This window comes from Dipodomys merriami, unplaced genomic scaffold (genome assembly GCF_024711535.1).
Source record: "Dipodomys merriami isolate MVZ:Mamm:240054 unplaced genomic scaffold, mDipMer1.0.p SCAF_19, whole genome shotgun sequence".
Taxonomy (NCBI): domain Eukaryota; kingdom Metazoa; phylum Chordata; class Mammalia; order Rodentia; family Heteromyidae; genus Dipodomys; species Dipodomys merriami.
In genome coordinates, this window is record NW_027203270.1 from 12,606,709 (window position 1) to 12,620,666 (window position 13,958).

The window sequence follows — 13,958 nt, forward strand, 5'->3', positions numbered from 1 at the left end:
ACACTGCCCCGCGCCGTGTCTCCGCCTCCTCCTCGTCCCCAGCTGGTCCCGCCCCCCCATAGGTTCTCAGCTACTTCCGGCGCAGGCGGGCGGAAGTTCGAGTTGGAGAATAATCACCTGATCTGACAGTCGACTGGATATGGCGTCTTCATTGCTTGCCGGCGAGCGACTGGTGCGCGCTCTAGGCCCCGGAGGCGAACTAGAGTCAGAGCGGCTGCCTCGAAAGCTACGGGAAGAGCTTGAGGCCGCGCTGAGGAAAAAGACCGCCGGCGATAATGGTCCCCGTGAGCCCCGACGTTTGGTTTCTTTCCGTCTGATCCGGGATCTGCACCAGCACCTGAGAGAACGGGGTGAGCACGGCTCCAGGCCAGGGGTCCCCTCCTTTCCAGACGTGCTCCTTCCTGATGCCGTTCTCCAGCACTCTCCCTCTTGTAGCCTACCCAACGGCTTTTCGTAAATCCCAAGGCCACTCAGTCGTTTCTCAACTCCTTTGGAAACCCTTCCTCGATGGCAAAAATCACTGCAGGTTGTTCCCTTGAATCTCCGCCGCAGGCACACTCAACCTTAGTTAGTCGAGGTTCTGACTCCAGTACCATGTTCCAGGTTCCATGTTTCCCTTTTCCCAACTCATTCGGAAGTCACTTCGCGTAGTGATCATATGCTGTTTATGAATATGGAAATCTTTCCATCTCAAAAGACAAGAGTGGTGAAGTCTGGTGTATGCCTTCTTTCTTCCTTCTTTTATTTTTGTTGATAGGATGACAAATATTGTTGAAAGATCTGGATTAGGTATAGTATCACATCTAGCCTTGTTTCTGTCACTAACTTTCCTGGAAAAAGTTATTTCTCTTCCCTGGGCTTTAGTTCCTTTATCTATAAAGGACAAACTGGCATCTTAGGTACTTTGCCAGAATTAATATAGTCTAGCCAAAAGTGCAAAATGTATACCTCTCAGGCTGGGAATGTGGCTTAGTGATAGCGTGCTTGCTTAGCATGAATGAAGCCCTGGGTTCGATTCTTCAATACCACATTAACAGAAAAAGCCAGAAGTGGTACTGTGGCTCAAATAGTAAGTGCTAGCCTTGAGCAAAAGCAGCTCAGGGACAGTGCCCAGCCCCTGAGTTCAAGCCCCTGGACTGGCAAAAATAAATAAATACATAAAATAAAAGGTAAACCTTGCAACTAGTAGAACTAAAGAGGACCTTAGAGAATATCCACACTGTCCTTTGAGTAACCTAAGCCTAATTAGGGAAGATCTTTTAACAGCCACAGAAACGTACTAACTCGTGTTTTATTTTGGTATAAAAAAGGAACAGGCCCTCCTCTGATCTTAGTCTCTCAGCTTGAGCTTTATAACTTAGTATATAGAAATCTTTTCTTTCCAGATTCTACACTATACCTTCATGAACTCCTAGAAGGCAGTGAAATCTATCTCCCAGAGATTGTGAAGCCTCCCCGGGTATGTAAGGAATATATTTGTAGGAGTGGAGGGTTTGACATTGAATTTGTTAATCAACTTTTGGGTTGAAATTTTGTCTTTTAAATCTTAAGTATGGGCGGGGGGACCAAGAATTGCCTTCTCTATTTGAAAGCTTTAGGAAACAGTCCAAAACTGAGTTTCCAAAGCAATGGAAGTATAATTGGTATGTGGATCTCGTGGTACCCTTAGCAGTACCATGTATTTGGAAACAGTGTTTATGACATACTTTGTGGTTAGAAATATGTAGGAGAATATCATACTTAATGGTTTTTCTACTTTAGAACCCAGAGCTCGTTGCCCGGCTAGAGAAGATTAAGATACAGCTGGCCAATGAGGAATATAAGCGGATCACTCGCAATGTCACCTGTCAGGTAAGGGCCAGCTCTTCAATGCATGAGGCTGAAAACAGGGCCCTGTACTGGAAAAGAGGCACAAAGCGAACAACAACAACATGAGAACTTGGTTTGTATACTATTTCAGAGCCCTGTGTTGCATACAAACCAAATACAATTATTTTCTCATTTACTGAGACTGAGTATATATGTTGACTACATTCTTAAATATTATAGACATGGACATGAGCCTTGAAGCTTCTTCTCTTTTCTTTTTTGAGACAAAGCATTGTATAGCCTATATAGCCCAGCCTGGCCCCTGAGCTTGAGGTCCAGATCTTTCTGTCTCAGACTCCCAAGTGCTGGGATGCATGGTGTGTGCCACCACACACAACCCAGGAACTCTTTTCTGACAGGTTTCCATACTATTCTCACATGCTTCTACCCCAAAACAGGAGAGGAGTTGATAGGTACTAAGAGACTATGACCTCTTCTCTGAAATGTTTGCTATGTGATCCAGAAAAGTCAGGCTGATCTTAGACAAAGGAATCCATGTAGAATGCCAAGTTACTGTGTTAAAGAATAGAAGGTCCAGGCAAGACTTGACACCAGGTGCTCTCTGAGTTGCTTCCATTCTGAATCATGTGCTTTTTCTTTTTCCCAGGATTCACGGCATGGTGGGACTCTCAGTGACCTGGGAAAGCAAGGTGAGGCTCTAGGAAAACAGGCTTCTAAACCCTCTAAACCCTGGGATTGCTCATGGCACTCTTTCCCTTCCCAATATTGTGGGTTTAAGGCTAAACTACTCAGATATTTGCTCTTGGAAGAGAATCCAGTTGATGGGGGAGGTAGCCATGAGATAAAAGGGCCTCTTGGAGAAGGCTGGACCTAAAAGTTTCTTCCCTGGCTTCTCCCCAAAGTAAGGTCAGTGAAATCTCTGGTTATCACCATCTTCAACTTCATTGTCACGGTAGCAGCTGCCTTCGTCTGCACTTACCTTGGAAGCCAATATATCTTCACAGAAATGGCCTCGGTGAGTAGGCATTGGTAGGGGAAAGTGTCCCAGAAACTAGTGAAAAAGAGAAAATGTGTGAAAGTGCATCTTTACACATTCACAGTTTAAAAATTGAGCGTATGTTTGTGCAATAAATGTCGGACATATTTGAGTTTTACAGGAGTTGTGGAGGTAGGTAGTAATCTCAAGACAAATCAGATCCAAACTTGGGGGAGAGTGGACTAGGTTGAGGAGAAGGTGTCCATCCTCCTTAGGGGTACTGAGGGCTGCAAATCTGGCTGTTGGCCTGTATCACACTAAAGCCTAATTTTCTTCTATAGAGGGTGCTGGCCGCATTGATCGTTGCCTCAGTGGTGGGTCTGGCTGAACTATATGTCATGGTACGAGTAATGGAAGGCGAGTTGGGAGAGCTGTAACTGATGCTTCACTGTCAAGTCTGGAGATGTTTTGGAGGGACCCAGCCTCTCAACTACCAATTACTGAGTCTTGTTCAGCCTGTGAGGCTCTTTGTACTCAGCTCCAGTTGAGAACCAGGTCAGACCACCTGGTATTCTTGTAGAAAGCTGTGAAGGAGATTCAAACTACAGCACTTCTTGAAAACTGGAAGAACTGATGAATTCCTTCTTCTGAACTTCAGTTCTGCCTTCTCTAGTCCGTTCTAGAACTTCTGAAACTGGGTTTTTCCATTGGGAGGAAATAGAATTCAGGCCTTCGCAGTACTGCCTTGAATTTGCCCAAGTTCACAGATAATCATCATCCTTCATCCACACATCTTTGGTGCAAACCTGCAATTGAGAACAGAAGCCTCCAAGAAAGCAGAAAGACTCTCCTGTTTATGCTGGACAAGAACTGATGAAAGGCCAAATATCAAATAAGAGAAAGATGAGTTGGTATAGGATGGTGGAACTAGGAACCAGGCAGCTGTCTTTTTCTGAAAGGAAATGGTATCAGGTAAAACAAATAGAGACCAAATGACCAGCCATGGCTCTTCTTATTAAGTGGGGCCAAAGATTCCCATGTGGTCCAATTTCTCTTGTGATGTTAAACTTCTGAGAACTTGGTGGTGTAATGGTAAAGTCTACATAAGGCATTTGAAGGTGTTTATCTAATAAATATTTATTGTGTGCAGTACATTGTTCAAGTCCTGTGAAAATTAACACAAAGCACAAAGACCAGTAATTTGGAAAGTTGTTCAGGATCTTCTAATAGTAGACTCTTCCTTTTTGTTCACTGCATATGCTCCTTTGTCTTTGTTTTTCTCAAAGCTTTTCTTCCCCTTTTTGGGGGGAAGCAAAGGGGGGTAGAGGGAAGGAGATGAAGGAGGTTACTTGCTTGAACTAAGGGCCTTATGCTCTTGCTTGGCTTTCTTACCCAAGACTATGCTCTGCCTCTGAGCAACACCTCCACTTCCAGCTTTTTGCTGGTTCATTGGTGATAAAGAATCCCATGGACTTTTCTGCCTAAAGTGGCTTTGACCTGCAATCTTTAGATCTCAGCCTCCTAAGTAGCCAGAAGCATAGGTGTGAGCCACCAGTGCCAGCTTCCTCGAAGCATTTGTGGGAGGAAGGGCAGTACTGAGGTTTGAACTTACAGCTTTCCACTTAGTGGGCCAGTGCTCTACTGCTAAGCCACACCTCCAACTCTGTTTTTACAAATGATATACATTTCCTTCACCAAGCTTGTCAGTTTCTGTTAGTTGGGAGAAGGGTCGGCTGTGGGAAAATGCAGGTGTTCTTGGTAACGTGTACTACTTAACATTGGGTCAGAAAGCTGTGCTGCTTCTTGTGTCTGCAGGCTGTACTAGGATGCCTATTTAAAAGCTTCCACTTCTCCTCATACCTGAATTTAGGTATAGTGCTTCCCTATAACCTATTTTCCCTATTTTTAAAGAAAAGCATGTGTATCAGAATATCAGATTTTGACCACTCTGGGGTATCTTGTAATGGAATTTTGTCATTTTATCTTCGCATTGCTATTGTTAGATGACTCTTCAAAGCTCACCCTGACCCCCACCACACAAGCTAACAGTCTTCTCTAACCAAGCTCTTATAAAGTGCTGCTTTTCTGGGGGCCAGGCACTATGCTAGCATCTGGGAATAGAGAAGTCAAAGACCTGGCTCCTACCTAGAGAACAATGAGGAGACCATTGGGCAAAGAGGCGGGGGCGGGGGGGGGGGGATTAGGGGGAGGGCTTCTGCAAAGACAAAGATAGGATTAGGAGTCAGGTGGCTAGTTCTCTGCACAGACAAGAAAACGTCTTGATCTCTTCCTCTGCCTACCATGCAATTCAAGTCCAGAAAGTGCTGAGTAGGCAAACAGGGACATGGCCTCCTATGTGTAGAAACGGAACCAGCATTCATTGCATATGTATTTTGTTTTTGTGTCAGTTGTGGGGCTTGAGCTCAGGGCCTGAGTGCTGCCCCTGAGACTTTGTGCTCAAGTCTAGCACTCTTTTTTTTTTTTTTTTGTCGGTCATGGGGCTTGAACTCTGGGCCTGGGCGCTGTCCCTCAGCTCTTCAGCTCAAGGCAAGCGCTCTACCACTTGAGCTACAGCACCACTTCCGGTTTTCTGGTGATTATTGGAGATAGGAGTCTCACAGTCTTTCCTGCCCGGGCTGGCTTTGAACCGTGATCCTCAGATCTCAGCCTCCTGAGTAGCTAGGATTACAGGCGTGAGCCACCAGCGCCCAGCTATAAGTCTAGCACTCTTGACACTTAAGCCACAGTACTACTTCTGGCTTTTGAGTGGTTAATTGGAGATAATAGTCTCATGGGGACTTTTCTGCCCCAGCTGGCTTCAAATAGTGATCCTCAGATCTCAACCTCCTGAGTAGCTAGGATTACAAGTGTGAGCCACTAGCACCTGGCTCATTGTGTTTTCATAATGTGTCACATGCTATGTATGTATAGCCTATCTATATCAATCTCAAAACAGGAGACAAGTGTTGCCTTCCCGCTTTATAGGCATATAGATTTCAGGGAGTTATATTTGTATAGCAGAGCCAGAGTTTGAGTTCAGTATATAGTAATCACAGACTCCATGCTTTTCTCTCCAAAGCAGGACAGTGGTTCTAGCAGAGACACATCTTTCTAGGGTCTGTCAGTCAGAGCCCTAAACCCTCCAATTAACCATCCCTCTAATCCCTATGGAAGCCTGTGTAATACCTCCCACCAGAGGTCTATGAAACCTGGCCCTATTTAGGGATTAGGTGATGGAGCTAAATTTCCAAGGCAAGCAGCCCTTGACTCCCGTTCATTTGCAACACACAACAATCCAGATTAAGGTACAGAGTTTGGTTTTATTTGGAGATTAGTTGGTATTACAAATGACAGTGATACCGAAATCCAATGCTGCTGCACCTCTTCCACCCCAGATCTATTAGGTTAGCCCCACATTAGTGGGCAGCCAATCTGATCTGTGGAAATTTTAAATCAACTTAAGCCCCAGCCTCCTGTTCATATTACTTTAATATCAGTCCCTCTTCAGATACATAGCTCTGATTAATTTGTCCAGGTGGCAGGAGATCAGGAAAGGGAGCCATAAACCATGAAAAAGTGGGTCCCCAACAAACCAGAATAGGAACAGTTATCTCCCCTGGCTCATTAATAGAGGATAGCCCAAGGACCTGGAAGAGTAGCTGCCCATTCCTCAGAGGTAAGAGACTATCAATTAGGGTGAGAAGATTTGGGGACCAGGCCTAGCTTTCCACCTCATCCCTCTGATGGTATCTTCTGTCAAAATGTAGAGCAAGGGTACTAAGTAGCAGTAACCAGGGCCCCAGTCACTGCAGCGAACCTGAATGTGGGGTGAGCTGGAGGCTGGCCAGAAAGAGGAAAGAGGGGTCCCTGAATTAAACTTTCTTCCTATTAGAGAACTCCCTTCTGTAAAAGGATGGGACATGGGTTTACTTCAAGTGGGATTGGTGGGCTACAAGAACCAGAGCAAGTGTTAGACCTCAATTAGGAGTGGTCCACATTGGCGACAATGGCTGAAGCATAAATAAGATCAGACAGGCTTCCCAGTGAGGTCTGAGGAGTGGCTCGCTCCAAAGAAGGATGGAACCCTGAAACTCCAGCAGGTGCCCATGGGGCTGCAGCTTTAACCCCTGCCCAGCCCTGCCCTGAGCCCAAACTGGAAGCTGCACAGAAGGTCTGTGGACATGCTGAGGTAAACTGAGCCATGCTGGTGTCAAGTGGAGGCTGACCTGTTGTTTGGGGCTTCCAGGCCTGCTGGGAGGTGTCTGGAAGGGAACAGGAGTTTGGGATAGGCTCAGGCCTGGGGCTTAGGCCTTCTGGTTTCCTGTTCTTGATTCTCTTGGCCCGGCGGTTCTGGAACCATACCTGGTAGAAAAGATGAAGGGATCTATTTTTGGCTCCAGCATTTCTCCACTGGGACAGAAGAAGAAGAAATAAAACTGAAGCAGGATTCCCAGAGAGAATACTGCAGGGCAAGCCCCCAAATAGGCTATATGACCATACCTTGGGGACGAACAGGTTATATAGCTCACCTGGATCTTGGCCTCTGGCAGATGTGTGACCTGAGCCAGGTGCTCACGGGTGCTGATGTCAGGGTAAGGCCGTGCAGCAAATACCCGCTCGAGTTCCAGCAGCTGCCCAACACTGAAGGTGGTTCTCTTCCTCCGGTGGGGACCCAACCTACTGGCATGGCCTGCAGGCCAGAATGGGTGTCAAACCAGGACTCTCCCCGCAGCCTCAAAGCTTTGAAGAGATCCTTCAGCTCCCATTTCCTACCTTCTTCAACCTTCCTCATCACACTCTGCCTCAGCTCCTCACCCTGCCACCCTCTCTGCACCAGATTACCTGAGGATGCTTCCATAGGGCTGGCCATGGAGCTGGTAGAGGATAAAGAGCCAGAGGGCCATGCCAGGGCTGTGCCCACACCAGACCCATCCCTGTGGGGTTTTATGCTGTTCTGAGAGTCTGGCTCCACCCACAGAGGGAGAGGCTTAAGAGTTCACTCCAGCCAGGCAGACAGGGGTTAGGAGAAGCAGGGTTGGAGCTGATTCAGGTATGAGTGAGGTAAATTTGATGAACCCACCCCACCCTGGCTTCACAAAGGTAGCCAGGCCCAGCCTCCTTAAAACTCAACCTCTGGCAACCTCTGCCTATCTTTTGATAATGTGTGGGAAAAAAAAGCCTCCCCAGGTTCCATGTAAGCATAGCAATCCATCTCTCCAGTGCTCCCAAGCAGCCCAGCTGCTGCTCTGAAATCATGACTGCCTTCAGGGGAAGATGGATGAAATCTTGTCCCTCAAATGTGGGCTGTGCAGTGAAGGTGGATGGGATGGGAAGGGGCTGGGGACAACAGATGAGCTGGGGTCATCTGTCACCACCAGATTGCCTTAAGGCTGTTCTGAAGCTTTGTCTCCACCTAACCCTGTCTGCCCCAAGAGCCTAGGTAGGCTTCCTAGAGTCCAGGAACCTGGAACCAGTAAAAGTCCACAAATGCAATCAGAGCTTAAGAAAAATGTTTCTGTTGAATTGAAACCCTTTTGTACAACTACTTAAAGATAATTTTTGTTGTTGGTGGTGGTGGTGGTTGTAGTGCTTGAACTCGGCCTGGGCACTGTCCCTCAGCTCTTCAGCTCAAGGCAAGCGCTCTACCACTTGAGCCACAGTGCCACTTCCAATTTTCTGGTGGTTTATTGGAGGTAAGAGTCTCACAGACTTTCCTGCCTAGGCTGGCTTTGAACTGGGATCCTCAGATCTCAGGCTCCTGAGTAGCTAGGATTACAGGCGTGAGCCACCAGCACCCGGCTTAAAGATATTTTTTAAAAAGTAGTAGGAGTCAGGTACTGGTGGTTCATGACTATAATCCTAGCTACTCAGGAACCTGAGATCTGATCCTAGTCTGAAGAAAGTCCATGAGACTCCTTTTTTTTTTTTTTTTTTTTTTTTTTGCCAGTGCTGGAGCTTGAACTCAGGGCCTGGAAACTGTCTCTGAGCTGCTTTTGCTCAAGGCTAGCACTCTACCACTTGAGCCACAGTGCTGCTTCTGGCTTTTTCTGTTTATGTAGTACTGAGGAATTGAACCCAGGGCTTTATGCATGCTGGGCAAACACTCTACCATGCCACATACCCAGCCCCTCCATGAGACTCATCTCCAATTAACCACCAAAATATTGGGCTGGGCGGATGGCTCAGTGGTAGAGCGCTTGCCTTGCATGCATGAGGCCTTGGGTTCGATTCCTCAGCACCACATAAGCAAAAAGAAAAAAGCTGGAAGTGACCCTGTGGCTCAAGTGGTAGAGCATTAGCCTTGAGCTGAAGAGCTGAGGGACAGTGCCCAGGCCCAGAGTTCATGCCCCATGACCGGACCCAAAAAATAATAAATAAGGGGCTGGGAAGGTGGCTCAGTGGTAGAGTGCTTGCCTTGCATGCATGAGGCCCTGGGTTCGATTCCTCAGCACCACATAAGCAGAAAAAGCCAGAAGTAGCACTGTGGCTCTAGTGGTAGAGTGCTCACCTTGAGCTAAAGAGCTGAGGGACAGCGCCCAGGCCCAGAGTTCAGGCCCCATAACTGGCAAAAAAAAAAAAATAATAATAAATAAATTATATATATATATATTTATATAGATAGATAGATAGATAGATAGATAGATAGATAGATAGATAGATAGATAGATCTACAGGCTCACCCTAGGGTTGGGTTAGGTGGGGAGCACAGTAAATGATCCCTCCAGTGCTGAGGAGCTGACTGTATTTTAGATTCAGGATAGACAGAAAAGCTGAGCTAGAGACCTACTACCTCTTGTTCCTTCCTTCTGCCCCTCTCCCCTGACCTCCGCCCAAAGACCAGGAGTGAAGCAAGAATGACTGGGGAATGATGTCTTGGTAAGTGTTTGTCATCACCAGAGAAGCCCTAGACCTGTGCAGCTGTGGGTTGATGGGAGCTACTCAGCTCATGAGGAAGCGTAGCTCTCTTGAGGTCCTCCCTAGCCCCCAACTTGCTTGACTCACAGAGAAGGCTTGACCCCATCATGGGCCCAATATAATAAGTCTTATCCCTGTTCTTTCCTTCACCTCATCCTGATGGCCCATCTTCCTTCTTTGCCCAGGCAGGGGTCTGCCCACTCCAGACAGGACAGTAGTCTTAGTTTCAGAACTGAGAGACCTTTATTGATCTGGGAGCAGAGGTTGGAGGAGGAGGCTGGAAAAGAGAGCTATGGGAAGCCTAAATGTGTGGATTCATGTGTGGACTCTTAACTCCTACTCGTGGCCAGGGGCTGGGCAGCCCAGCCAGTACTGGGCAATGGAGCGTGGGTATGGAGGATTTACAGTGTCCACTCGCCGGGTGCGAAGATTGACTCGGTAGTACTTGTCTGAAAGAGAGGACAAAGAGAGTGTTTAAGCCCCAATTGGAGATACTCACTCACTCTGAGAAAGAAGACCTGGGAACGTAAGCATCTACAGTGCAGCTGGGGACTCTGGCCTGGCTTTCTGGGCTTATTGCTTACAGGCTGAGTAGCACATGGGGATCAGAGCCATTAGGAAAGGCCAGGCAAGACCAGTGTGGGGGATGGCAAGGGGCTCCCACCTCCTGAGAAGAAGTAGACACTCTGGATGGGCTCACAGGTGGCAGGCACAAGCCAGTTCATATTATAGTCATCATAGTTGTAGGCTCCAAACCCACTCTCCTCACTGGAGAATAAAGACAGCCAGACAGAACGGGATGACCGGCGGGAGCTCTGGCTACGCCCATGGCCACGGCGAGATCGGTAGCGTTTGCGGCTGCGACGCCTAGACTTTTGCTTTTTAGGCTGGGAGCTGTGGAGCCCTGAGCCTGAGATGTAAATGTGGCCAGCCATGGCAGCATCCACTTTTCCAGGTATACCATGCCAGTCCTGGCTGATGAACTGAGGCTCTTTGACACCACCTGTGTAGCAGGAAAAGGGTTAAAGAAAGGATTTGGGGGAGCCAGGCCCTGCTTTCTCCAGCAGGCTCCTCCCGATCTAGGCATCTTGCCCAAAGCACAGTAAGCTGGTGGCAGAGCCCCAGCATTCAGGCCTCAGCCTCCTTGCCCAGTGTTCATTTCCGATCCCTCCCCTCTGCTATATCCCTGATATCTCTACACCCTCCCCCATGCCTCCCCCAGCCATCACCCCTCCCTCTGCTGATTTTGCCTGTGGCTACACTAGACAAAGTCCAAGGTGTGGGGTCCCAGTGGAGTCTAGCCTCCCCCCAAAGGTCAACAGAAGCAAAGTCTGGCCTGAGCAAATAGCTCTTGATCGATAGCTCCACCATCTCAGTCCTCTTGGCAATCCAGCTTCTACCTCTATCAGGAGGTTCCGGACCTCTTAAGGCAGAAGCCTAGTCTCTCCCTTCCTCCATACCAGGGGATCTGCCCCAGAACAGCAGCTCAAAGATGTCCTCCCAGCTGTCCCGCTGCAGCAGGGCGAAGTGCTCAAACACCGTCGACATGGAGCTGCCTTCACACTCCTCCTGGCTGGGCTGATGTTGGAACTCGTACTCCCAGTACTGTTTCCCTGGGAAGCAGGGCAGCTGGCATCAGAAGGGTGTGTTGAAGACTGGAGGAGCCAGAGGCTGAACAAGCTGAGAGCTCCCAGTGCAGGGGGTATGGGTGTCTACTGAAGACTGTCCCCAGGGGAATGTGGGAAAAAAGACCATTTTATACCTGCCCATTGTCCTCTCCCCATCCCCTCCCCCCAGTACCTTTGAAGAAGTAGACCCTCTCCCGGCCTCTGTAGCTGTGGGCAGGGAGGGCCAAGGCTGCATCTACATTATCTGGGATGCCGCTGAAGCCTTCAGCAATGTTTCGGGGGTACTCAGGGTCCAGAACACCATCCTCAAAGCGCCAGTACTGACTACCCTAAGAGGCAGAGAAGGTGAAAGGCATGAGAAGACAGTGGTTAGACACAGAGGCCAGAGGCCTATACCCTAAAGTGACTATCCTCAGCCTCCCCAGAATTGTTACCCAAAGCTGAAGCCTCGGACTGGCTCATCGTCTCCCACCATGACCTCTACCCACACAGCCCCTGGGCCTGGCACCTTGAAAATGTAGGTCTTGCCCTGACAGTTGATTCGCGTGAAGGCGGCATCAATGGGGCCATCAATGCCCCAGACATCTCGGATGAGCTTGGGGTATCCAGGCCTGACTGCTGTTTCATCTAGCTCATAGCAGTACTGCCCTAGGGTGGGGAGAGGATGAAGGTGTGAGGGAGAGGATGCTCCCAGACAACCCCCAACCCCAAGACCTGCCCCTGGAGTCACCTCGGAAGGCAAACACAGAACCATTCTTGAGGTCGGTGAAGGCATCGAAGGGCTTCCCACTGCACAGCTCTTCCTCAGCTGTTGGCCATGAGATACCTTGATCAGTGATATCAGACTCTAGAGTCACCTCAGGCCTTGTGGTTTTCACCTCAGGCCTTGTGGTGCTTGTCCCTTGTGGTGCAGCAGTCCCTTCTGGCTGAGGCAGCAGGCTAGGGTTCTCTGGCTGTTCAGGGACACTGGCATTGTCCTTAGTCTCTTCCGTATAATCAAAGTTCCAGTACTCATCTTCAGGCATAGTAAACACATCACCACGAGTCACTGCAGGTAAAGTGAATGGTAGTGAGTCTCTTGGGGCAGATGGGCTCCTACCTCTCCTTACTCTTCCCACCTTCCCCAACCCATGGCTCCAAACGCACCTTGGGGTTTGCACTCAGTCACGAAGTCAGCACAGCAGCTCTGGTAGTAAGAGCACATTTCATCACACTGACACTTCTTGTTAGCGTTGAAACCCTCTGTGCAGCGCCCTTTGCATGACTCTGAGGAGGGAGAATCTTGTTACAGCCAATTCCAAGTTACCCATACCCATCCTACCATGTTCCAGAGGGTCACCAACACCCTCTCACACCTTGGTCAGCCAGAGCAACCCATGCCAGCAGGGACAGCATGAGAAAGGGCCTCAGGATTGCCATGGTAGGCCTCTAGCTAAGGGCCTGTCCAGCTGGGCTCTGAGCTCCCTGAGACTCTGTTCTGCTGCCAGGGGAAGAGAGGGAGAACTAGGCAAAGAGGGAGGGAACTGGAAAAGAGGAACTGCCCATTCTCTTGCTCTGTTTGCTCAGCCTGCAGCCCAACCCCCAGTTTCCCAACTCCAAAAGGCTGCTGCAGCAAAGGGTCACATTCCCAGAGTCCTGGGCCTGAGAGAGCTGGGAAATAGAAACCTTGCCAAACTCAGAGTCATCAGGCCATCAGGATGAGGAGTAGCCTGGCAAGTCTGCAAGGCCGAAAAAGAAGTTTCATGAGGTCACTCATTGGGCAAACTGCTTTACCTCTCTAAGCCTAAGGTGTTTTTTTTTCTGTTCTTTTCATCTCCTCCTCCTCTTCCTCCTCCTCCTCCTCCTCCCCTCCTCCTCCTCCTCTTCCTCCTCCTCCTCCTCTTCCTCCTCCTCCTCCTCTTCCTCCTCCTCCTCCTCTTTTTTCTGCTAGTAGTGGGGCTAGATCTCAGGATTGGGAGAATCTAGTGACTAATCTAAGGGTGCTGTCCCTTAGCTTTTTGCATTCCAGGCTGGCATTCTACTACTTGAGTCATACCTCCACTTCCAGCTTTTTGATGATTGAGATAAGAATCTCATGAACTTTGCCGTCTAGGCTGGATTTGAACCGCGCTCCTCAGATCTTGACCTGAGTAGCTAGGATTACAGGCATGAGCAATTGGCATCTGGCCTAAGTTTTCTTTTTTTTAAATTTTTATTGTTATTATAAAGGTGATGTACAGAGGCTATAGTTACACAAGTCAGATAATAAGTACATTTCTACTTGGACAATGTCACCTCTTCCCTCACTCCTAAATTTTCTTTTAAGTAAAATGAAACAAATGATATCTTGTTTCATTAGTGTTAGGAGATTACATGGACTAGAACAGACAAAATGCCCTGTGCTTGGAGAAGATCCAAGTTCATTCTCATAAATGGTTTTTGATTCATGATTCATTCGAGCAAGCACAACCCTGGCTGGGTGCTCATCCACCCATTGTATATTTAGGAATATGAAAGGGAAGTGGGAAGAAATTGGATAAGTACTCTGGGAAAAGTCTCTTTTTCTTTCTTTCTTTCTTTTCTTTTCTTTTTTTTTGTCGGTCATGGGGCCTGAACTCTGGGCCTGGTCC

The 13,958-nt window shown here is 48.3% G+C and overlaps 3 protein-coding genes across 3 annotated transcripts; 1 reads left to right on the forward strand and 2 right to left on the reverse strand.

Annotated features, from left to right (window-relative positions):
* The first annotated feature begins 113 nt into the window (after window positions 1-113).
* Window positions 114-3,955, forward strand: Tmem199 (transmembrane protein 199). The gene is made up of 6 exons (XM_070027288.1): window positions 114-350; window positions 1,386-1,459; window positions 1,762-1,851; window positions 2,477-2,519; window positions 2,733-2,845; window positions 3,148-3,955. Exons 1-6 carry the CDS (start codon window positions 140-142, stop codon window positions 3,241-3,243), a joined length of 627 nt encoding a protein of 208 aa, XP_069883389.1. The 5' UTR covers window positions 114-139; the 3' UTR covers window positions 3,244-3,955.
* A 2,832-nt stretch (window positions 3,956-6,787) lies between these two features.
* Sebox (SEBOX homeobox) lies at window positions 6,788-7,676 on the reverse strand. Its single transcript, XM_070026757.1, has 3 exons — window positions 7,649-7,676; window positions 7,336-7,496; window positions 6,788-7,168 (listed from the first exon to the last, which is right to left on the reverse strand). Exons 1-3 carry the CDS (start codon window positions 7,674-7,676, stop codon window positions 6,788-6,790), a joined length of 570 nt encoding a protein of 189 aa, XP_069882858.1.
* A 2,269-nt stretch (window positions 7,677-9,945) lies between these two features.
* Window positions 9,946-12,839, reverse strand: Vtn (vitronectin). The gene is made up of 8 exons (XM_070027289.1): window positions 12,705-12,839; window positions 12,496-12,615; window positions 12,080-12,397; window positions 11,858-11,997; window positions 11,522-11,678; window positions 11,182-11,334; window positions 10,386-10,724; window positions 9,946-10,170 (listed from the first exon to the last, which is right to left on the reverse strand). The coding sequence occupies exons 1-8, from the start codon at window positions 12,766-12,768 to the stop codon at window positions 10,058-10,060; spliced, it is 1,404 nt and encodes a 467-aa protein (XP_069883390.1). The 5' UTR covers window positions 12,769-12,839; the 3' UTR covers window positions 9,946-10,057.
* Between the last annotated feature and the right edge of the window lie 1,119 nt (window positions 12,840-13,958).